The sequence below is a fragment of the Phocoena phocoena genome, chromosome 4, assembly GCF_963924675.1.
Source record: "Phocoena phocoena chromosome 4, mPhoPho1.1, whole genome shotgun sequence".
In the NCBI taxonomy this organism is placed as follows: Eukaryota; Metazoa; Chordata; class Mammalia; order Artiodactyla; family Phocoenidae; genus Phocoena; species Phocoena phocoena.
The window spans coordinates 134,899,674-134,922,907 of NC_089222.1; the positions used below are offsets into that span (position 1 = coordinate 134,899,674).

Below are 23,234 nucleotides of genomic sequence, written 5' to 3' on the forward strand. Positions count from 1 at the left end.
CTCCCGGGCTCCATGCGTGGCCATGGCGCAGAGCCTCCGGAGCTGGCTGGGCGGCTGCCTCCTGGTGTCAGGTGAGGGGTCTGCGGGGAGGGGACGCCGGGCATTCTCCGGAGTGTCGGCTCAATCGCGCGCCCAGCGCGCTTCCCAAGCCGGGCTGCCTGCGCGGAGACCCGGCCCCGCCTTGGCGCTGCGTCCCGTCCCGAGGTGCGCTCGGGAACCAGGAGGCTCGGCCACGACGTCGGGCAGCGATGGCCCCAAAGACGACCCCTGAGCGGACCCCAGAGGCGCACTCAAAGTGACTAAGTGCTTGGGCGGGCCGTCAGGGCCTCCCACTAAGTCCCCAGCACCCCAAGATCTGAATTCTGCCCCTCAGCTCTGCAGCTCTGTTGTTTCTGAGTTCTAAATCCAGTGAAACCCTTCCTGTCCTGCTCTAAATTGCTAGCCCAGGTTCAAACAGCACTATGGATCCCTCCTTCCTTTCTGATGAACTCATCCCTGGCCTTCCAGGGTACCTTGCTCTCCGATTTCCCTCCTACCTACCAGCCTGTTTCTATTTGGGATCCTCCCCCTCTACCAGATCTCCATACAGCCAAGTTCATGCCCGAGCCCTCTTCTCTCCTTCCCCTACACTATCCCTTTTGGGGGTATCAGCAGAACTCTAGCATTAAATACCAGCTATGGGCTCACGACTCTCAAATTTATATCTGTTGGCATTAGTTGGGTGATGGGCCGGTGGCGGTTTAATATACTCTTCTCTGTACTTTTGTGTATGTTTGGCGTTTTCTATTAAAAAGTTTAACAACTATTTCTGTCTCTAGCCCGGATCTATATTCTGTGCCCCAGGCTCATTCATCCAGCTGTCTCTGATATAACGACTTACGTATCCTTCAGCATCTCAAACCTAATGCAAATTCTAAACTGGGACTCTTGATTTCCCTGTCCCCATCTCCAGTCAGGCCATCAGGTACTTAAGCCAGGAGTGGATATTGACATCTACTTCTTCACACCAAATGTATTAGGAAACCTAGATTTTATACCTCTGGAAATATATCTAAAATCCATCTACCCACCCCTTCACACCTTTCTACCACCACCCAAATCCAGGTCACCCTCAGCCATCCCCACTTCACTCTTACTATCTTCCTCCCCTTAGCAATTTCTTCTCTTCAGATACAATCTAGACTCCTCAGCACAGCTAAAGCATGTCTCTCCTTCACCCACATGCCCATTGGAAGACTTGGAGCCATAGGGAAGACCTGAGTATGGGATATGGTTATTTTCTTGGACAGCCTTTTCGAGGAAGAGAGTTGCCAACTTTTTTCCCTTTATTTTTACAGCATTAGGAATGGTGCCACCTCCTGAAAATGTCAGAATGAATTCAGTTAATTTCAGGAACATTCTACAGTGGGAGTCGCCTGCTTTTCCCAAGGGGAATCTGACTTTCACAGCTCAGTACCAAAGGTAAGTCTGGGGTGCGCTTGGCAGAGGATGGTGGCTTTGGCTGGGCTGGTCACTGCCAGACCAAGGAGAGAGTCTGACTGCTGTCACCGCAGTGACCTTGACAGCCCAGGGGGAGCCTCTCTCCTGGCCTTCTTCTTTCTGTCCCAGAAATTCTTGTGAAAGCGCTGTTCTCTGAAAACAGACAAGTGAAATCCTTTTTCCTTTTTCTCGTGATGGTTCATGGTGTGACAGACATTTTATCGTGTAGATGGTGTCATTGGCCACAGTGGCGGCCTACCGCAATGCGAACATATCGGGCTTGTCACTATTAATGTTTTTTAAGAGACAAATGCCAGTGGTGACCATCTTGCAGTTATTAGAGTAGTATTGCTAGAAGTCAACAGAGGAAGCTATCCAAGAAAACTGAGGTATTCAAAGCAGGCAGGAGGCCCCTTGCTTGCTCACCACCGACCCCCTCCAGTAGGTTATAAACTACACACCCCAGTACTGGGGGGGCGCAGATCATTTGCATAGCGCGCACTCAGTTACTCTGAAATTGAATGTAAGACAGCTGCTGGGCAGACGCTTATGAAGGAAGGGTATCACCGACCACGATTGCCTCAGTGGTGTTCTGACCTCCCAGGACCTGCCCAGCCTGTCGGTTTTTCCCTGTGCCAGCCCTCCCTTGGCAGCCTGCCACTGTACACCACAGGCTGGAGTGCAGATGACGCACCTTTGGGCCAGGTGCAGACAGCAACAGGAAGCCAAAGGCCAGTGAGCCACACACCTGCTTCCCGTGTGACTCAGAAACCTTGTCAAAGGCAGACAGCTCCTTCAGTGAGGAGGGAGGAACTGGGGGTCTCAGATACCATGGATCCCACACTCCTCCCACCGGGCCTTTATTTTACAAACATATCCAAGGCCTGCTAAGTCAGAGAAGAAGGAGAAAGATGAATAAGATAATCCTCGTTTACATTTTTTTGAAACTTTTTAGTTCGAAATAACTCCCAGGTAACAAAACATTTCAAAATTTCAAGTATAATACAAAGAACTTCCAAAGAGCCTATATTCACCAATTTTTAAGGTTCGCCACATTTTCTTGCTTTTGCCCCTTAATACCTCATTGTGTACTTCATAAGAGCAAGGATAACCTTTCACATCGCTGTGGTACAGTTAGCAAGATTTGGTAGCTTCACCAATGATACAGTCCTTTAAGTCCATATTCCAGTTTTGTCAGTTTCCCCAAGGACTTAATTAATAAGCATTATTCTGAGATTTATTTTTCTCCTGCGGTGTATTTTCTAGCACTGACTGGTTTTGTAATTTCGTCTGTGTTTTCTCCACTCTGTCTTGATAGCTCTAGGGATTTCACTGTGGAAAATGAGCTTCCCTCTCTGTCTGTCCCTCTCCCCTGTGGTTTATTTCTTGTTGTTCCGTTCTTTGCTTCTTTGCCATTGGAGTAGAGGCGTTTGGTTTTAGGTGTTTGTCTTTTAGATGAGAGCTCCCGATAACCAAGAATGGATACCTGGCTTCCAGGTCTCCTCAGCGTAGACTTGCAGACCAAGCATGGTCTGTGCTGGGGAAAACAAAACACGTGCTGGGTGTGGAAGAAATTTGATCCTGAAAAATCTGATTACCCTTCTGTGGCTCTGGAAAAGGTTTGATTAGAATTTAACCAGAGAAGTTGCACAGTACAAATTCTTGTTGTATGTGTACATTGGGTAGGGCTGGTCGGTGGTGGAGGGAACTTCAGAGGATGGCTTGGTGATTTGAATATGGAAACATCTAAAACAATTAGATGTAAATATGGGGAATAGAGCCTATTAGCTACTTAATGGGAAGAAAAATATCTGTAGATGCAATAAAAATGACCTAGTGAAACGGAAGTTATTGCAGAACAACCCTTGCAATACTCTGTGTTCCACGCAATTCATGCATTAGTTTAAATGCATGGAAAGAAATGGCCACATGTGAGAAAAACCCCTTCATGAAATGACCCTTGGATTTCCCCAACGATGGGATGTTAGGCAGCCACAGTAGAGAAATGTTTGTGGTCTATTAAGTGAAAAAAGCAGACAGTGAAATAGCATAAGCCCAATTATCTCTGCCTCCTAAGAGCGCCCTGGACTGTGGAGTGGCGCCTGAGGCGATGGGCTCTGAAGTCAAGCAGACCCAAGTCCCATGGGGGAGTGTCTTAGGCTCTCTACACCTGGGCCTCACCTATAAAATAGGAGTGATGTCACTTCCGCCCTCCTGGGGTTGTGAAAATTCAGTGAGATAATACTGCGAAATCAGTGCCCCACCTGACACCTACGTGCTTGACAAGTGTTGGCTGTTATTCTTTTTATCACCATCACCTTCATTATTACCTCTTAGGGTAGCCAGATTGGTTTTGGCACAAAGACAGGAAGGTGCCAGTCAGACAAGATTCTTACTTTTTGCAAGACCAGAGCCTGGATTTCCTTACCTCAGGTGGAGCTAATTATAGCTCCTTTGGCTGTTGTGAGGTTAAGTTACACGCACCTGGTAGGTACTCTCAAACATTCCTTTCCTTCCACTTCATGTTTCTGCCACCCTCCCTTCGGGGGTTGGTGCCAGGGCTGGAGATCTGAGGTCAACGAATTTTATAATTTTTCCAGCGTAACTGAACAATAGTCACTTACAAGACATTATTTGAAATCATTGTGATACACTTATTTTGGCTAATTTGTGAATATCAACATTTCACAAACCATGCCCCACAAGTTTCAGAAATACATAGTCAAAGAAGGTAGCTTTCTTGGTCAAATATGTTGAATACTCAACCCCTTTTTGGAAAGACACGTTTTATTAGGATATGAAAGTCTCTGAGCAGTTCTGTTGTGAAGACAGACACCTGTTCATGTCTCACCCAGTTTTTGCCCCAAATTGTTTGACTGTGGGATGGACTGTTTTTGAAATGTCTTATGATACCTCAAGGATCATTAAGGTTCCATGGAGCACAGTTTGGAAAATGCTCGTATGAATGATACATAGTATTCTTTGAAATTGACAGTAAAGAATTTGCTTTATTCTTCTCACGTTATCCTCCGTTATCCTTTGGTAGCAGAAGAATAAAGCATCAGTCAGCCTCAGAGCGACTGAGGTTAGAACTCTCATGATTTCTTCTGATTTTGTAGTTATAGGAAATTCCAAGATATATGCACAGGTACTGTCTTGACGGAATGTGATTTCTCAAGTCTTTCCAAGTATGGTGACCACACCTTGAGGGTCAGGGCTCAATTTGAAGACGAGCATTCTGACTGGATAAACATCACCTTCTGTCCTGTGGATGACAGTAAGCCATCTTGGTTTTTATTTTGTTGTTATGTCATCGTCTTGCCTTGATTTCATTTCCCCCTTGGTTGGCCCGTCAGCAAGAATTCTTTGAGTGCCCACCAAGTGGATGGCCTTGCACAAGGAGCTTAGGGAATGTAATAAAAAGAGCTGTGGCCTTAAAGAAGTTTGTGGGAGAGATAGGACAGGATAGTCATAAAGCAATAAGATAATTAAATATAAATTTGATGACTTTAATGCCTCGAGGGTAAAAACGAGTTGGAGCCAGTGCTGTTAATGAGAAAAACTAGAGGGATTTGTGTGTTGAGTTTTGGAGGAGGAAGTCAGTTTGGAATCATGACTTAAAAGAAATGTGATGCAATCAGCAGAAGAATAAAGACTGATTTTAGGTAGGTGTAGAGACAGAAAGGCCAGCTGGCCCAGGATGAAGGACAGAGGGACGGATACAGCTGATGGCAGATGGGTTGGGTCAGGCTGGCTGGTCGGCATTGAAAAAAATATTCCCCAGTTAGAGCTGGAAGGTCATGGGGACCCACCAGAGGTCATAAAATGAGCATCATTAGAACATCAGGAATTGAAAACTAATTAAACCACCAGATAGCAATTGAGAGAATAAGGAGGAGAAGAATCTCATGAACAGAACTCAAGTGCAGCCCTCCAAAGAGCAGATCGAGAGATGCATTAGAAGGATTGCCCAGGACTTCCCTGGTGGCGCAGTAGTTAAGAATCCGCCTGCCAATGCAGGGGACATGGGTTCAAGCCCTGGTCTGGGAAGATCTAGTTTCAGACTTTGTTGGAAAATGTATTTGCTGGAAAGTGGTTTAATTATATAGGTTCAACACTAAAAATAGAAATACCATCTGTTGCTTTCAAAGCAACAATGGAAATAAAGAAAATTCAACCCAACAGAAAGAAAGAAAGAGGAGAGGAATTAAAAAAAAAAAAATGGGACTCTACAGAAAGCACAAAGTAATGTAGTTGGAATAATTCCAAATATATCAAATCACAGTAAACATAAATGGACTAAACCTGATTAATGAAAGCAAAGATTAATAGGTTTTTTTTTTTTTTTTTTAAGAAACAAAATCCAAGAATCCTCCTTAGCCACGTCTGTCAGCATCACCTCAGCAGTGTATCACAGGGCAGAGTACTTCAGTAGCCCAGTTGGTCTGCCCAGTTATGAAAAGTAAATGTTGATGTTTTTAACATGTGAATTTTGATTGTCATTTTGCTTTGTTCTCATACTTAGCCATTATCGGACCTCCCAGAATCCAAGTAGAAGCACTTGCTAATTCTTTACATATGCGTTTCTTAGCCCCGAAAATTAAGAATGAACCTGAAACATGGAGCATGAGGAATATTTATAACTCATGGACTTATCATGTGCAATATTGGAAAAATGGCTCAGACGAAAAGGTAAGCACGGCGAATCACCTGCGTTGCAGATATAAGCTCCCTCTCCTTTGCTCAGTGTTGGTCGGAGGGAGGCTTTGCCAGGTGGCAGCACCTTATGGTCCAGAGCAGGGGTCCCCAACCGCCAGGATCTAATGCCTGGTGATCTGAGGTGGAGCTGATGTAATAATAATAGAAAGAAACTGCACAATAAATAAATCATCCCGAAACCACCATCCCCCGCCCCCGGTCCTTGGAAAAATTCTCTTCCACGAAACCGGTACCTGGTACCAAAAAGGTTGGGGACCACTGGTCCAGAGGATCTCAGGCCTGGTCCTTTGAGCTCCAGAAGCTTCCCATTGTGGGGGATGGCCGGTATGTCAGGTCCTGCTTCCCATTCCACAAGGGCAATGCACAGAGCAGACTTCCTGGGTGCCGGTGCAGGAGCTCAGGCCTTTCTCTCCCCAAAGGGAAGTTGCCTAAGAAGGCAGAGCTGACTCAGCTGTTGGCTGGTGGAACTTGGAGTCAGCGGAGTCAGGTGATCAGTGAATGTCTACTGCTTCGTGGCATGAGGCCCCAGTACACCACAGAAGAGTCAAGTCCGTGTCCAGGGCAGCCCCAGCCCTGGATGAATGGTGGGTGTCACATTTTACTGGACTGACCCCACTTTTCCCCATTGCTTTCCTCCTCTTCCAGGGACAGTGCCTTTCACAACATGGGCTGGGAGTGGAAAGATCCTGTTGGAACGTTGCCCCTGCCATTGTGTGACTCTAGTCACATTCTTGACCTCAGCTTCTCAGGTCTGCAAAATGGGCATATAATCCACTTGATTAATAAAGTGGGGATAATAACCTACTTTATAGGACTGTTGAGGGATTTAATGACATAATGAAAAAAGTAAGCTTGTCCCATTACCTGAACAATGGGTATGGTCAATACGTGAGGTTCCCGTCCCCTTGTGTAGACGTGTCAGGACTATTTTCATTCATCTTTGTTCAACTCTTACACTTAGTGCTTCTGAGTTGAATGCCATCTGTGGTCCGAAACTAACTTACGTATATTTTATGTAAGTTATGCGTATGTTATCTCCTCCGCATCAAATGTTGATTTTATCACTGATTCTCAAGTGTTTGGGAAGAAAGGGTCACCCGTGTATATTGTCTGAAGAATGATGTAATTAAATTTATATCTACATGCTATGTAGCCCCCCAAAAATCTCAAGTTAATCTCCCTCCCCCAGAAATGCTCTGTTGTGATCAACTCGCAACGTATATAAATGTCAGACCACTGTGCTGCATACCTGAAACCAATAAGATATTGTATATCAACTGTACTTCCGTCTCTAAAAATGCTTCGTTAACTGACGCAGGGTATCTGCCTTCTTCACAGAATAGATGATTTTGCTTTTGTCAAGACCCCAGGATTTGTGTGCCTAGGAAGCGACACAGAAAGTTTTATGGTCACTTATCAAACGCAAGTGTCCCTGCCAAAGTCTGGGGTACGAAGGTAACTCCTGGAGCTTGCAGCCTACTGTGATTACGGATCAGATTCCACAGTTACCAGGCCTGAGTGCCTCCTGCCCCGGGCATGAAATTCAAAACCCAGTTTATCTCTTTAGCTTCTTACCTAGAATATGCCCTCAGGACAGGCATATGGTTACGTATTTGTGCCTTCACTCTGCCTGCAGCGTGGAAGACTTTGGTGTGACACACAGAGTGTTGGAAAGGCTGCCTGCTCCCCAGTGCCTCCCTCACTGTGCCTGCAGGGTCACCTTTACCAGTTTATACGTGCTATAGACTCAGCGTTTATGTTCCCTTCCCCCTCTCCCCACCCCACCCACACTCCCCTGCAAATTCATACTTTGAAACATAATCCCCAATGCGATGGTAGTAGGACGTGGAGCCTTTGGGAAGTGATTAAGTCATAAAGGTGGAGCCCTCGTGAATGTGATTAGTGCCCTTATAAAGGAGGCCCCAGAGAGCTCCCTTGCCCCTTCCACCATGTGAGGACTCCTGAGAAGACCCAGCTATGGACCAGGAAGCAGGCCCTCCTCAGACACCAGGTCTGCCAGTGCCTTGATCTTGGACTTCCCAGCCTCCAAAACTGTGGGAAATAAATGTTGATAAACCACCCAGTCATAGGTATTGTTACAGCAGCCTGAAAGAAATAAGATTAAATGGTTCCCTTTTAGAATGCAGGTGTCTCTGAGCGAGTGCCATATTAGGTCGCCGAGCTAAGAGCATTAAAAGCTTTTAGAAATTCTTTCTTCCTGATGGGAGAAAGTGAGAAAAAATCAGAAGTTGTCCAGAAGCGAAAAAAGGCTAGAAAAGCCCTCACATCCATGCCACCCTCTTCCATGTATGCGTCTGACGTGTCAACCTCTGAGTTTAGCCTTGAAAAAAATGCATTGTAAGGTTTTAGAAATATTGGGTTCCTGGAAATGAAAGCCAGGGGTTTTTGTTTTTATTTCTGCTTTTAATGATTAGAAGTTATACTGTACTCTTCACGTTTTCAATTGGTAAAATCCAGTTCTCGCCTTCAGTGAGCTTAGCTTCTTATACAATAAAGGAATCAAGCTGTCAGCAGGCCCAGCCCCCAAAGAAAAGTAACCAATTACTAAAGTAAAAACAGAGTCTGTGCTCACTTTCTATTGCAGCTGCTATCCACATAACAGATTTTTCATAAGGCCCTTCTGTGAGGAAATTGTAACCATGCTGGAAATACAGGCAGTATGTACTCTTTTAATTCCCTTGGTTTTGCTGTAAACTATTTTGGTTTCTCAAATTCAGAAATACATCATCAATTATGATATATTTAAATTAAACTAAGATGAGTGTGGGATGCCCCCACCGGAGTTAGGCTGAGGGGTGTGCCCTTGAGGGGAGTCGAGCCGCTTGGGGGCGGGCAGCTCAGGTTCGTGAATGGAGAAGTGATTCAGAGGACACCCCCAGGCAGCCTTGTCAGGGACATGCTCTGGACTTAGAAGAATCACACTGAGTCTTACTCTAGATGACTGGTGTGTTCATTTGCCAGGGCTGCTTTAACAAAGTACTGTAAACTGGGTGGATGAAACAACAGAAGTGTATTGTCTCAAGGTTCTAGAGGCTGGAAGTCCAAGATCAAAGTGTCAGCAGGATTGGTTCCTTCTAAGGACCATGAGGAAGGATCTGTTCCAGGCCTCTCGCCCAGCTTCTGGTGGGTGCTGGCAATCTTTGGGTCCTTAGTATATAGAGGCATCACCCCAATCCCTGCCTCATCCTTACGTGGCATTCTGTGTGCACGTCTGTGTCTAAATTTTCTCCTTATAAGGACACCAGTCGTATTGGATTGGGGCCCACGCTAATGACCTCATTTACGTTGATTACATCCGCAAAGACCCTCTATCCAACCAAGTCACTTTTGAAAGTACTATGGGTTAGGACATCAACATCGAATTTGGGAGGGGCGAAATTCAACCCATACAACTGGTTTATTTTTTTAAAAAAAGGAAGTGGGATGGCTTGTATGTCATTTAAACTGGAGAATTCAGGGCATGAGGTGGTTTGGCAGGACCGTGGTCAGTCCTTGCCCTGCCCACCCCGACCTCAGAATGGTCTCCGGGGCCCCTGAGACGACCCAGGAGGAGCGTCTGCTTCCTTCATCCTCCTATTTTGAGCCTGAAGGAAAGATTATGACGAGTAAGTGGGGCGGGGAGGTGGGAGAAAAGACGACGTCCCTTCACTGCTGAGCCATGTTCTTATTTTTGTCTCTGTTACTAGCTTCCAGTTACTGGTCAGTATGACTTCGAGGTCCTCCGAAATCTTGAGTCACAGACAACTTACTGTGTTCAAGTTCGAGGGTTTCTTCCTGATCGGAACAAAACCGGGGAGTGGAGTGAGCCTGTCTGTGAGCAAACAGCTGCTGACGGTGAGTTTCGAGATGCACCGTCTACAGCTCTGTCTCCTCTGAGCATCTTTTTCCTGAAGGGAGGGCACCATGCAGCTTGTGGGCTATTAGTCCGCCAACCAGGGATCAAACCCACGCCCCCTAAAGTGGAAGCACGGAGTCCTAAGCCCTGGACCTCCAGGGAAGTCCCTCCTCTGAGCATCTTAAGTAGTTTTAGAGACTCCCCGAGAGTGTGAGGGCCGGAAGGCTCCTTAGAGATCATCATCCAGCTCAAACTCCCACCCAGTTCAGCCGCGACTGACCACCTCATGCTGGGAAGGAGACCCCACCTTCTGAGGCAGCTCGTTCACTCCTAGACCAAAGGGATTGATGGGAGATCCTTCCGTCCGGGGAGCTGAGGTCTCCCTCCACGTGTCCGCCTCCAGTGTGCTCGTTCTGTTCTCTTGGGCTCCCTGAAGCAAGTCTCAGTCCTCCCAAGCCCACCCAGCCAAGGTCGAGCCCTGACACCCCCCGCCAGAAGCCTTTCCTTCCGAGGCTGCGCATCTCCAGTTCCTTCAGGCACGTGATGGGAAGAGTTTGGAAACCCCTTCACTGTCCTCAGCAAGCTGGTTTTAGGGTTCCTCGTGAATTCAGGACCTCAACACAGTCCCCCACATAGGATGTGTACCGCAGTGTCTAGCAGAGCGCCTCCACGCTTGGTGTTTCTTAAAAAAGAAAACATGGGGAAGGAGGAAGGGAAGAAGGAAATGAGGGAGGGGGAGGGTACCAGTTGGCCTAGACACTGAGTAATTTTGTACGGATGCATTGCATTGACGTACAGAATGATAAAAACTCGTGGCCTAGATGTCTGTGTACAAACGTCAGGCCCTTTGGGGCCTTTTTGTCACTTAAAGATGTCCAGAGGTTCCGCCAGCTCAGACCACAAAAGGATGCATATATGCAGGTCTGCTCCTGACCATTTTCATTTACGGAGGCCCTCCTGGAAGCAAGGTGCTGATCTGGGGGCTACAGAAATACAAAGAGAGTAATAAAGAATTCCCTCCGGAGAGTAATACTTTTCATCTTCTGTGTCACTGCCGTTCTGAGGCAATTGCAGTGCTGCCGTCACAGTGATTCATCATTTCAGCTTATCCAGTTCTTCGTGAATGTTGGGTTTTGTCATTGAACATATTTCTCTCCCTGTTTTGCTTTGTCTCATCAGCTGATTTGCTGGTAGGAGGTTCAGGATCCTTACCAGTTCGTTGTTTTAAACTGTTGGTGTGTCTAGGATATACCTCCCTCTAGACCACCTAACTAGTTGCTTACTGGTCACCAATCCGTCTGAATACAGTGGACTATTATGTAAGCTATTTGGTTTTACTGTCCCCAAAGTCACCATGTAAGACTTTGGCAAATATGACCTGAAGTTGACACCCAGTGCCAAGTGCAGCAGTGTCACAACTGTGTCCCGTGAGTGGTTATGGGACATTTCTCAAAACAAGAGCCCGGTAGTCAGATGTGCTTGGAAATGATGGTACGCCGCATTTCTCTCTCAGAAAAGTCACCCTATATATTAGCATTTTTAGCATATTTGATCTTTTTTGAGGATGAGCATTGCAAGGAAAACAGCTGGGAAAAACCAGCCCATAATGTGCCGTAATTTACCAACAAGTAACCCTATCCAAAAAAAGAAAGGCAGCCACTTTGAGCCAATTTCTTCTCGGTGGCCTCATGTTATTATTTTTTGTGATTGTCCTTATCTTTCTTAAGTATTTGTAATTAGCCACTTAACCATCCATTCCAGAATGTCTGTATTTTTTTCTGGATATCACATCAAGCTTTCCAGGCTGGAGTTTCCTGAATCTTGTTGTTGGGTTTTTTTCCTTCGTTTTGTAAATGCACAAATTACTTGCCCGAATCTAGGAATCTTTCACCTCAACCAGGCACGTGATCTTTTCAGTGCCATCCGAAGCTGTTCTCCAATCATATTAAGCAAATTTTCTCAGGAATGCAGAGCCATATAGAAGATGGAAAGTCTTGCTGTCTCTCTGGAGGGAATTCTCTGTCAGCCTCCTTTCTTTTTCTGTAGTTCCCTGTCCAGTGCCACGCCTCTATCTGAGGCTGAGTCGACCCGCCTGTGTTCCCCCTGCCATGGCTAAGCCTCTCAACAGCACCATTAAATAACAAGAGCTTATCTTTTTATTCCTTTCATGAATCATTTGTGCTTGAATCAGAATTCTGTGCTTTGGGGATCCCCATCCAGCTTGAATCACTAGATCCCTGACCTTGGAATCATCCCTCTTTCCTCTAAACACCTGCCAACTGCTTTCCCCAAGCCTGAGTACATGCCCGGTTGTCCTGTGTCCCGTCCTTCCCTGCTGTGAACTCCAACGTAACGAGTGGTGTGGGGCGCATCCTGAACTGCCTGGTGCCTTGGCCGCCTCGTCTGCAAAATGAGGGGAATCAAAGGGTGTCACCCAGGACAGCGCCAGGCACGGAGTGAACCCGCAATATGGGTTGGATGTCATTACCGTTATTAATAAGGACATTATTAAAATCATACATTTAAATATTCCTTAAGGTTTATGTCATGAAACATGGCATGAGGCACACACTTTGACCGAAAAGAGAACTATTTCAAATATTTCGTGACTCTTAAGTGATCACCCATTAACTGACAAAATCCAAACTTTTTTTTTTTTTTTTTTCTTTTCGGTACGCGGGCCTCTCACTGTTGTGGCCTCTCCCGTTGCGGAGCACAGGCTCCGGACGCACAGGCCCAACGGCCATGGCTCACGGGCCCAGCCACTCTGCGGCATGTGGGATCCTCCCAGACCGGGGCGCGAACGTGTGTCCCCTGCATCGGCAGGTGGACTCTCAACCACTGCGCCACCAGGGAAGCCCCCAAACATTTTTTAAAAGAAAAGGAAAAGTAGGGCTTCCCTGGTGGCTCAGTGGTTAAGAATCCGCCTGCCAATGCAGGGGACACGGGTTCGGTCCCTGGTCCGGGAAGATCTCACATGCCATGGAGCAGCTAAGCCCATGTGCCACAACTACTGAGCCTGTGCTCTAGAGCCCGTGTGCCACAACTACTGAACCCATGTGCCACAACTACTGAGCCCACGTGCCACAACTACTGAAGCCTGAGTGCCTAGAGCCCGTGCTCCACAGCAAGAGAAACCACCGCAATGAGAAGCCTGCGCACCACAAGGAAGAGTAGCCCCCGCTCACCGCAACTAGAGAAAACCCGCGTGCAGCAACGAAGACCCAACGCAGCCAAAAATAAATAATTTTTTTAAAAAAAGGAAAGGAAAAGTATAGCCCACTGAAAATCTGCTTTTGTCAAACATCATTTTAGGTTTTTTTAAACATAGTTCTCTCATTTAAACCTCACAAGTTTTCAATGAGAGCATTGAAAGGCTCTTCTCCCCTTTCAGAGTCAGAAGATGAAGGTCCAGAGAGGTGAAGTAACTTGCCCAAAGTTGCTCAGCTAGTAAATGACAGGAAGGAAGTAATATCTAAGCCCACTGCCTACAGATTAATCCCATAGGTAAGCAAAGGCACGATTTCCCTGTGAAACAGAAAGGGAGTCCACCTGACAGCATGATCAGACAGACTGAAACAAGTTAGAGAGCCTTATATAGAGGGTGTTGATCACTAGATTCTCCCACAATTCACAGCCTGTGTAAAACAGTGTCTGCTCTCCTTCCCCATTTCCCCCTCTCGGTGAGTCACAAAAGCATCCTTTGAATTTTGCCACCATCAACCAGGTGTGCTTGTGGAATGTCCTTGTCTAAGATGCTAAAATGTCTGGGTTGGAGACCCAAGGAGACCCAGGCACTGTCCCCCAGGGGTTCATCATAGTGTCACCAACCATGCCAGGGTAGGTCCCACTGGAAGGGCTCGCTCCTTCCCGATGATGACATTTCAAAGAAATGGCTTTCAGGTCCTTGAGAAAGACGCTCCTTGGTTGTAGGAGATACATGTAGGTCCCAAAGGGACAGAGGAAAGATTTACAGTCCCGAGCTTTTTGTGAAAATGCACTAAGAAAGGAAGGTCAAGAGTTGGCAGAACAAAGGTGAATTCTTTTGGGAGCCTTGAGTTTTTCCAGAGGGGAGCTCAAGGGGGTGCTGGGTGGTCCCAGAGCTCAGCCTTAGGCTGCTGGCGACCACACTGTTGGGGGAGGTCTCTGAGTGCAGGGGATCAGGTGGGGTCATCTGTGCAGTTCTCAGTTCAGAACGCTGTAGCGCGTGTGTTTCACCGGGGCTCTGGGGCCCAGGGAGTCGTGTCTTCTGCTTCAAGGCAGAAGAGCTTTATCCCCACCAGGGAGCTGATTGCTACCCTGTGAGTAGAGAAAGTGGATCAGAGTTCTTGCGGCCGCTGCTTTTTGTGTGTACCAGCAATCATGCCAGAAACCCAACTTGGAGGAAGACAGGAAAGGGTGAGACTTGGAAACCTCTGGATCCTCGAACAGCTGCTGGGTTTCCTCCTCACGCCTTCCGAGACAAGCGTGTGGGTCCCTGCAACGGTCAGGGGTTACCTTTGGATTGTGATGGTGAAAATAGCGTTACGGTCACTGTCAGCCAATCTGTGCCTGACAAGAACGTGACGCAGCCCCTTGTCCCTGCAGAAATCGCCCCCTCCTGGATCGTGGCCGGGGTCCTGGGGGCCTCGGTGTGCACCGTCCTCCTGACGCTCACTGGCTGCTTCGTCTTGCTGCGGTGCGTTTACAAGAAGGCCAAGCATGCCATCCCCCCGAGGAATTCTCTTCCACAGCACCTGAAAGAGGTAGGTAGCAGGATGGAGCCAGGTGTGGATTCGGAAACGCTGACCGGAAGTTGTCCTTCTAAGTCAGGGCCGCCTAACTCAGCGCAGCGTGGTTTCCTGGAGAATGGCACGCACCTTGCACGCTGGTCCCATCCCTGGTGCCCCTCCAGGGAAGTCTGAGCTCATGGAACAGCCCTACGGGAGGGGGTAGAGGTTTGTTTACCGAATCCCGTCCTCCAACCGGCACGTTGTTCCTTCTCCGACCTTCCCTGCCCCGAGCCCCAAGTCATCAGGGAGCAAAGGTGATGGTCCTGGGACAGAAAGAGATAAAGCAGAGCTCGGAACAGAAAAGATAAGAGAGGGAAGACTGTAGGCTGAGTGCCAGCGAACAGCCATGGGCAGAGGATGGGAGGAGGGGCAAGTGCGGTTTCAGCTGTGGGATATCTGAGAGCGACTGAAATTACGGGATGTGTGTCCGAGCCTTTAGGAAAGCAATTTTTTTTTTTTAAGAAAGCCATTTTCAAAAGGTTTGGGAAGAAGAAAGGATGTACCTGGATAGAGACTGTAGGATGGAAGTGACCTTAAGAAATGAAATCATCCTGCCTATACTCTCACACTTAGAAATGAAAATGTGCCAGGCTCAGCCCCAAATGATCCTGTCCTTGGTCTCATTCCCCAGGAAACAGGCTCTAAAATGGAGATTTGCATTCAGAAGTCTTAGTGGATGTAGCCTTGGGAGTAACACCTCTGCGGGAGAGAGGGCAGCAGGATGGGATGAGAGATACGATGCCATTCCTGAAGGGGCTCTGGAGCTGGAGTGGCTCTTTAGAGATGTCCAGGGCTGAGGCTAGAGGGCCCGCGGGCCCACATTACCCTTGGGCTGGGTGTGAGCGCCCCCAGGAAGGAGGTGTAACTAGATGTGGCAGCTCCTTCAGCCCCGGGAACCTTGGGGGAGACGCTCAGCGGGGAGGCAGCCCCACTCCCAGCAGCCAGGGGAGCAAGTTCCTCCTTCCTGAAGGACATCTGGGTGGCTCATTGCAGCGTCCACTCCAGCCCACCCCATAAACCACAGGGACCCACGGGCGCAGCTTCTCGAGGAGCTAAGTCGATCTCTTCCCCCGGTGAAGGTTACAAGAGGAAGGTTAACGGAGCAAGGTCCAGCCCCATCACTGCAGCTGGTCCCACGGGCACAAGTAACACCCGCTGCTCGGCTGTCCCTTCTAGAGGCCCCTCTCCCCTGACCAGCTGCTGCTGACATAGGTTACTGTCCTGATGGGGTGACTCAGACCCTCCGCTCTGCGAGGACTGAGCCCCTGGTCACAGGACACCAGAGATCTGGGCACTTGTGCTTATCCACTTGCCATCAGAATTGGGCAGGGGAAGTCCCAGTACCATGAGATGCCCCATCACCCAGCTGGGTGCCCCTTTTCTCCTCCTGATGACCCGTGTGGCGACTCCTTTCCTTGCTGGCTAGTTTCTTAGCACAAGGATCCTGGCATGACGAGGTGGCAGCTATCACTTAAAGTTCGATGGGATCCCTACTGTGTCTCCTGGTGGAAACGTCCCCCACTGGGACAGTAACTGTTTTAGGCTTTGAGACCAAGATTGGGATATTATGTAGATACTTATGTAACCACTGAAATGGCATCACTTACAACTCTAAGACCGTGCTTAACTCCTGAGCCATACAAAGAAACATGGTTTCGGCCCCTGGGCCATAGCCTGCTGACCCCTGCTCTGAGCTCACAGAGCCTAAGATTGCGTGGATACCAGTTCCCCAAGTGGGTCAGCGGGAGTGACGGCAGGCAGGGCCACTCCTACTTCTACCCCTTGGTCCCTGAGCCCCTGTACTCTACTTCTTGGGGACACACTATCACATACTGTCATTGATTCTCAATGCATGCCCGGTGCTGGAGGACGATGGCTGGTCCTCACAGGGCACCGTCTCCAAGCTGGCACCACTCCCCAATCCCCCCCTACCCCCGTACCTTCAGCGGGCCAGCTGTCGTCCTTCCAGGCTGGCAGACGCTGGGTGGGTGGCCCCGCATACGATACCATCAGGGTATTGCACTCCTGGCTTCCTCTGCTGTCATGGGGTCCCATGGCCTGACGTGATGTAATGTGAGGTCTGTGTTAGTCAGCACGGGCCACCATAACAGAATTACCACACGCTAGGCGGCTTAAACCACAGACACGCATTGTCTCAAGGTCCTGGAAGCTGGAAGCCCAAGATGCAGGTGTCAGCAGGGTCAGTTCCTTTCAAGGGCTGTGAGGGAAAAGCCGTTCCCGGTCGTTCCCCAGGCTGCTGGTGGTTGCTGGCAACCTTTGGTTCCTTAGTTTGTAGAAGCATCCCCCCATCTCACCTTCATCTTCACATGGCGTTCTCCCATCTGTGTCCAAATCTCCTCAGGTCAGATCAGGGCCCACCCTAATGAGCTCCTTTAACTTGATTACCTCTGTAGGGACCTATCTCCAAATAAAGTCACATTCTGAGGCATGGACTCTGGAAGGGGCACCAGTGCACTCTGACTGGAGTTGACACCTGTTTCGGGAATGATCGGCTGTCCCTATCCTGCAGGGCCGTGGCCGGCACTGCTGAGGCCTGACAGAGCTCCACTGGCAGAGGGCCCGGCTCTGGGTCTCGGAATTCATATGTGGTCCAGAGACCTCCCCACCTGGAGCTGCTCCCACAGTCCATCCACACGCCTCTTTCCGGACTCCCTTGTGCTGGCCTTCCAGTCTCCCTTCCTCTGGCCCCTGACCACCAGCCTCGCCATCGGCCCCTGCCTTGGATTCCATGAGTACCTGATCTTGGACCACTTTTCTTTCCACACAAAGGGGATGACCAGATGCACGGCCCAGAGCTCTGCCTGTTGGGAGCTCCCCCCCAACTGCCATTCAGGGCCCCCAGTTGGGGCTTCAGTGCAGCTGTGGGCCATCTTTGGTTTGTGCCCATGTGCCATGCTGACCTCCCTGTGAGCCACGTTGGGCCTCTTCCCGCTTCTCCTGGTCGTGAGGACCTGTCCCCCGGCGCGGTCATGGTGTGAACAGAGGCAGATGTGCTGGTGCAGAAGGGGTAGGTGCGGGGGAGGCCGGGCCGCCTGCACGTGTGCCCTCTGACCCCACCTCAGGACCTGGTGGGTCTGACAGGCCTCGTGAGGGTCACTTCTAGGTGGCACGGTCACCTGGTGTCCTGTGGCCCAAGGCTCTGTCTCTCCCAAGTCCCCATGGCCAATATTCCCAGAGCTGTTTTCAAACAGGGTATAATTCTCGGCTGCAGGTGGCCAGCCTGGCCTCAGAACTGTAGTGGTCACACAGTGACGCTCCTCTTGGGATTTGCCATAAACTCCACTCAGCCTCTTTTCCCACCGCAGACCCTCCAAGGGTCTGCCAGGTCTCACGGCCTCTTCATGTTCACTGGGTTCAGCTGAGATGTCACTGGGAGGTGAGGCCGGGCCTCTGTACCCCAGCATCAGCCGGTGTGAGGTGTGGCTAGGACGGCTTGCTCCAAAGCCCGTACCCTCTTTGGGGCCCTTTCCTGCTCCAGGCCCCCCTCAGAGCCGGCAGCCTTCTGTATCACTCACACCAGGAGCCATATTCCTGGTGTGGAATGTGCTGCCCCACCCCCAGAACCCAGAGGCCCACCTCGCATCGTGCTTCCCTGGTAGGGGTGGTGGGTAAGACACAATAACGGTCCCTTCCTTTGGAGAGGATGTCTTGGCATTCCCTATTCCGTGGGATCCCTAAAACTGATGTGACAGGTCCCTGACTCTTCACAGGGTGACTCCCCCACCCTCTGAAGTGCGTCTCTTAGGGAGGCCTTGCCACTTCTTGCTTTCCTGGGCCTGTTAATGTGTTGTCGTGGTAACTGAGGTCGGGCCTTTGTTCTCACACCAGCCAGTCCATTGTCCGGGCGGCCCCTGGGAAGGACTCGTACAAGGCAGCTCCCTTCTGCGGAGGGCAGTTCCTGGACAGGGACTTGGCTGGGAGCTGTTTCAGCTCCAGTGAACAAGTGTGGGCAGCGCAGCTCCTGACATGGATACAACGTGGACCGCGTGACTGTAGGCAAGAGACTCAGAGCGGCCAGAACCTTCTAACGAGAGTGCCAGGGAGACTGCAGCAGCAGGATGAGACGTGCATCTTCTAGAGGTGCACTTCTGAGAAGCCTGTTCGCAGCAGGAAGAACACATGGGCGGGCCCTTCGCTCAGCGTAGGAGGTGTTCTGTAAGTGGGGAGCCGAGAGGAAGCCAAACTGTGTACCTGCTTTTTGCTTCTGGCTTCACCATCAGAGGGGCTCATCACACAGGAAAGGACAGATGGGACAGTGTGGGACCAGGCAAACCAAAGCCAGAGGCGAGTTTAATTAAGGGGTCAGTTGGCAGGAGCTCTGGCCTCCCAGGCTAGAAGACTTGGCAGGCTTGACTGTGGGCCAGTGAGAAATATGGGTGGGCGGGGGAGGCTGGAGAGGGGCCAGCGGAGTGAGGGCGAAGGAAGTGCCAGGAACCCATGAGCAGATCAGGGTCCTCAGATCATGAAATTCTCCAGTTTGACTCAAAATGCAGAGAATTCATTAACCCTGGCCCAGAGGCTAATTTTGAGTTGAGGGAGATTTGCTGGAGATGGAGACTTTTAGCTGAAAAAACCATAGGGAGGTTTACCCACCACGGATACTCTGAGCCTGCCGCCAGCCTGCTCTTCGCTTTCTTGACACTTAGCGCGTCTTGCTTTGTTCTCTCCTCTCCTGTCTCCCAGGAGAGTCAAGGGTAGCTTCCAGTCTGTTCCTGTGGCTCCACTGGATCCGAGCATTTGGGGAGGTCCCTCCTCTCCGCAGCTACCGCCTTTGCACAACGGATCTGGGCAAAATTCCTGACCCCTGCCTTTCCCTTCGGTTGGCTGGTGGGGGTGGGGGAGGGTAGAATTTAGGTTAAGTCATCTCAGAGGGCTGAGGTATGGAAATTACTTTCAGAAGGCTTAACTGATCCCTTAAAGGTGGAACCAACTGAGGGGAAGAAGTTAAAAATGAATGCCACGCTTTAAGGAATGTTTCTGCACCTCGTCCTGAAGATTTAAGAGCCTCGGTGAACCTACAAGGATGAAAAGTGGAGAATGTGCACTCAGCAGATATTTCAGGAAACGTACATAGGGATCTTCATGGTTGAAGTGTTGGAGTGACAAGGATGATTAGACTCTGGTTCCTGTCTGTAACTAGCCCGTCTGCTGGGAGGGACACACCATGAGTCATCGTTTGTAAAACGGGCTAGATGGAAACAAAGCACATAGATTTTAAATTTGCTGGTAGCCACAGTTATTTTTAAAGTAAAAAGGAACAGAGGAAATTAATAATACATTTTATGCAACCCAGTATATCCCAAATATCATTTCAGCATGCACTCAATTACTTTTCTCAATTGTTGAAATATTTACATTCTCTTTTTCACACGAAGTCTTCAAAATCAGGTATGTGTTTGACACCTCCAGCACACGTAGATCCAGACCAGCCAGGTTTCAAGTGGCTGGTGGCTGCCACACTGGATGCCACGGAGCTGGCTGAAACAGAGGGACACACAGGCTGCTGGGGAGCACCAAAGAGGGCCCCCAACTCAGCCTGAGGACGCACAGGAGACTAGCTGTTATTCCAAGACACATCTACCCCGTGCTCACAGCATCCCTGCTTCCTAGAGGCAAGGATGCCCAGGCGGCATCAGCCCCACAGCTTTGGAATCATCCTAAAAGTCTCCCTCTGGGTTTACAAGAGGAACTCTCAGAGGGGGACCTGTGATCACTTAGCAAATGAGATGCAGGTTTATTGTCGCATTTTTTAAATTGTGGTAAAATACACATAACATAAAATTTACCACCTTACCCACTTTTAAGCGTCCAGTTCAGTGGTATTAAGTACACTAACATTGTTGTGGAACCATCACCACCTTCCAGTCACAGGACTCCTTTCATCTTGCAAGGCAGAAACTATCCGATAAACAAACCTCCCCATCTCCCTTCTCCCCCTGGCCCCGGCCACCACCATCACTTTCCGTCTGTGAATTTGCCTCGTCTAGGCACCGCGTGTAAGTGGAGTCATGCACCATTTGTCCTTTTCTGTCTGGCATATTTCACTTAGCGTAAGGTTCACCCATGTTGTCTCATGTATCAGCTTCATTACATTTTGAGGCAGAAAATATTCTGTTGTATGGCTAGACCACGTTCTGTTTATCCAGTCCTCCATGGATGGGCCCTTGGACCGCTTCCATCTTTGTCTATTGTGAATAATGTTGCTCTGAAGACGGGTATATATATGTATATATATATATATATATATATATATATATAGAGAGAGAGAGAGAGAGAGAGAGAGAGAGAGAGAGGGAGCTGAGGCCCTGCTTTCAGTTCTTATGGGTGTATACCCAGAAGTGGAATTGCTGGATCATATGGTAATTCTATTTTTAGTTTTTTGAGGAAGTGTCATACTGTTATTGTCACACTTTTTTAAAACAGCGTTTTCCAGCCAGGAGTTCTGTATAGAGCTGTGAGCCCAGAAAAAGAAATGGGGAAATTTGATAAGTAACTCTTTTTTTTCCCCTGCAGTTTCTGAACCACCCTCATCACAGCACACTTCTCTTATTCTCCTTCCCACTGTCTGATGAGAATGAAGTTTTTGACAAACTGAGCGTCATCACAGAAGTGTGTGAAAGCCACAAGCCGAACCTTGGGGCGGGCTGCAGCCTTAGGACCTTGTCTGGGCAGGGCTCCTCTGAGCTGGCCTCCAAGGAGGAAACACACTCAGCCGGGCACAGCGACCCCCTCCTTCTCACGCCTGCCTCTGAGGGTGATCAGAGCGACCGACAAACAAGGGCTGAGACCAGCTGAGTAACCCCCAGATTGAGAACCTCAGATGCTGGGACAACGTCCACACCACCAAGGAGCTGGATTTTAAAGGCTCACTTGGCACAAGTACTCCATCTTGGGAACTAGCCACCTTATAAAGGCCTTAATGATTTGAAAAAATAGCCACTGAAGGTGTGATTTTCAGCCTCATGTGCTCACTCAATATAAAAAAGTTCCAGGGAATTCCCTGGCGGTCCAGTAGTTAGGATTCGGTACTCTCAGTGCTGGGGCCTGGGTTCAATCCCTGGTCGGGGAACTAAGATCCCACAAGCCACATGGCCCAACAAACAAAACGAAAAACAAGTTTTAAATGGTGAGAAACAGAAATATTTAAAATGAGGAATAAAAACCAAGATGCTGTAAAACCTGACCAGAGTGCCGATAGACTGATGTGAAAAATGGCCTCGACTCAAAAGTAACCGTCAGCAAACACTGTACATGTACAGAGCACAGACTTTGTGGATTCTCAGGGACACTTTGACTGGATTTACTTTTCTATGAGGACACATTTTATGTATATAATGCTGGTGCTCAATTAAAGTCTTATTCTCCGTTTAATCCGTGTGCGTTCGTTTAATGACACTACATCTGTGTGATTGTCAGATTCAACCAGGCTCTCGTGTGCCATCTTTAATGTTCATTGATTCAGCGGATGTTCCTCAGTCCCTGCCTGCTGTCAGCCAGGGACTGTGCCAGGCGCAGGGGCCCGACAGCATCTGGGAAGCTTCAGAGAACAGAAGGCCCTGGGCTTTGAATTCTACCTCGGACGCTTATTAGCCTGTAACCTCTCAGTTTCCTCATCTGTACCTGGGGATGTAAGAATTAGTGACACTTGGTGAAAAATGCCCACCCCAGTGCCAGCACATAGTAGTCACTCAATAAACGGTAGCTGGCCTTACCAGCTACATAATCTCATGGGTGTGACTGACTTCACAAACCTCGGTCAGCAACAAATGTCCTAGCAGACAAAGCAGATCCATCAAAAGTCCCCAGAATAGAAAAACCACTATTTGAAATAATTTGACATTTTTTAAAAGAGACAACATGGGGGAAAAGATCAGAAGTTTGTTGACCCGTTCAGTATTTTTAAATTTCTTTCAATAATGTGAGGGAGAGATCACCATGTTTTGTGTTCTTAGTGCCCCTGATTCTGATCTGGGGCTAGTCTTATGACAAGGGAGAAATTAATTCTCTTCCCCAGTTCAGCTCTTCCTCCCTGAAGGAGGTGTGACAGGAGGGCTGTCAAGTTGTACACATGTAGATGCATCTGACTTGGGAGAGAAGGAAAGGAGATACCCTGTTAGACCCAAACGGTCTACGAGGGATTCCAACTCGCCCAAGAACCGCCAAGAGTCGAGAGCCGCTGCAACACGCAAGAAGTTTATTAGGAGCCGATGCACCGGGGTTCCCTGAACCTCACGCAGGAGGCCGATGGGGAACCCCTAAAAGCGGAATCACATACTTTTTATAGGTTTATTTACTCATAGGGCGGGTATATTCTCACAATGATTGGGTAAATGTGGTGACTTTTGAATTCATTGGCTTAGGAACTTTTGTCCCACCTTCTGGCCGTT

The 23,234-nt window shown here is 48.8% G+C and overlaps 1 protein-coding gene across 2 annotated transcripts; it reads left to right on the forward strand.

Moving 5' to 3' along the window:
* IL10RB (interleukin 10 receptor subunit beta) lies at positions 1 to 21,642 on the forward strand. Of its 2 annotated transcripts, none has more exons than XM_065876330.1 (7): positions 1 to 71; positions 1,338 to 1,461; positions 4,599 to 4,756; positions 6,005 to 6,171; positions 9,906 to 10,053; positions 14,642 to 14,799; positions 21,361 to 21,642. In XM_065876330.1, the coding sequence occupies exons 1-7, from the start codon at positions 23 to 25 to the stop codon at positions 21,640 to 21,642; spliced, it is 1,086 nt and encodes a 361-aa protein (XP_065732402.1). In that variant the 5' UTR covers positions 1 to 22. The 2 variants fall into 2 exon arrangements, with proteins under 2 accessions (XP_065732402.1, XP_065732403.1); XM_065876331.1 differs by having other exon boundaries at positions 23 to 71; positions 6,071 to 6,171.
* Positions 21,643 to 23,234: the final 1,592 nt, after the last annotated feature.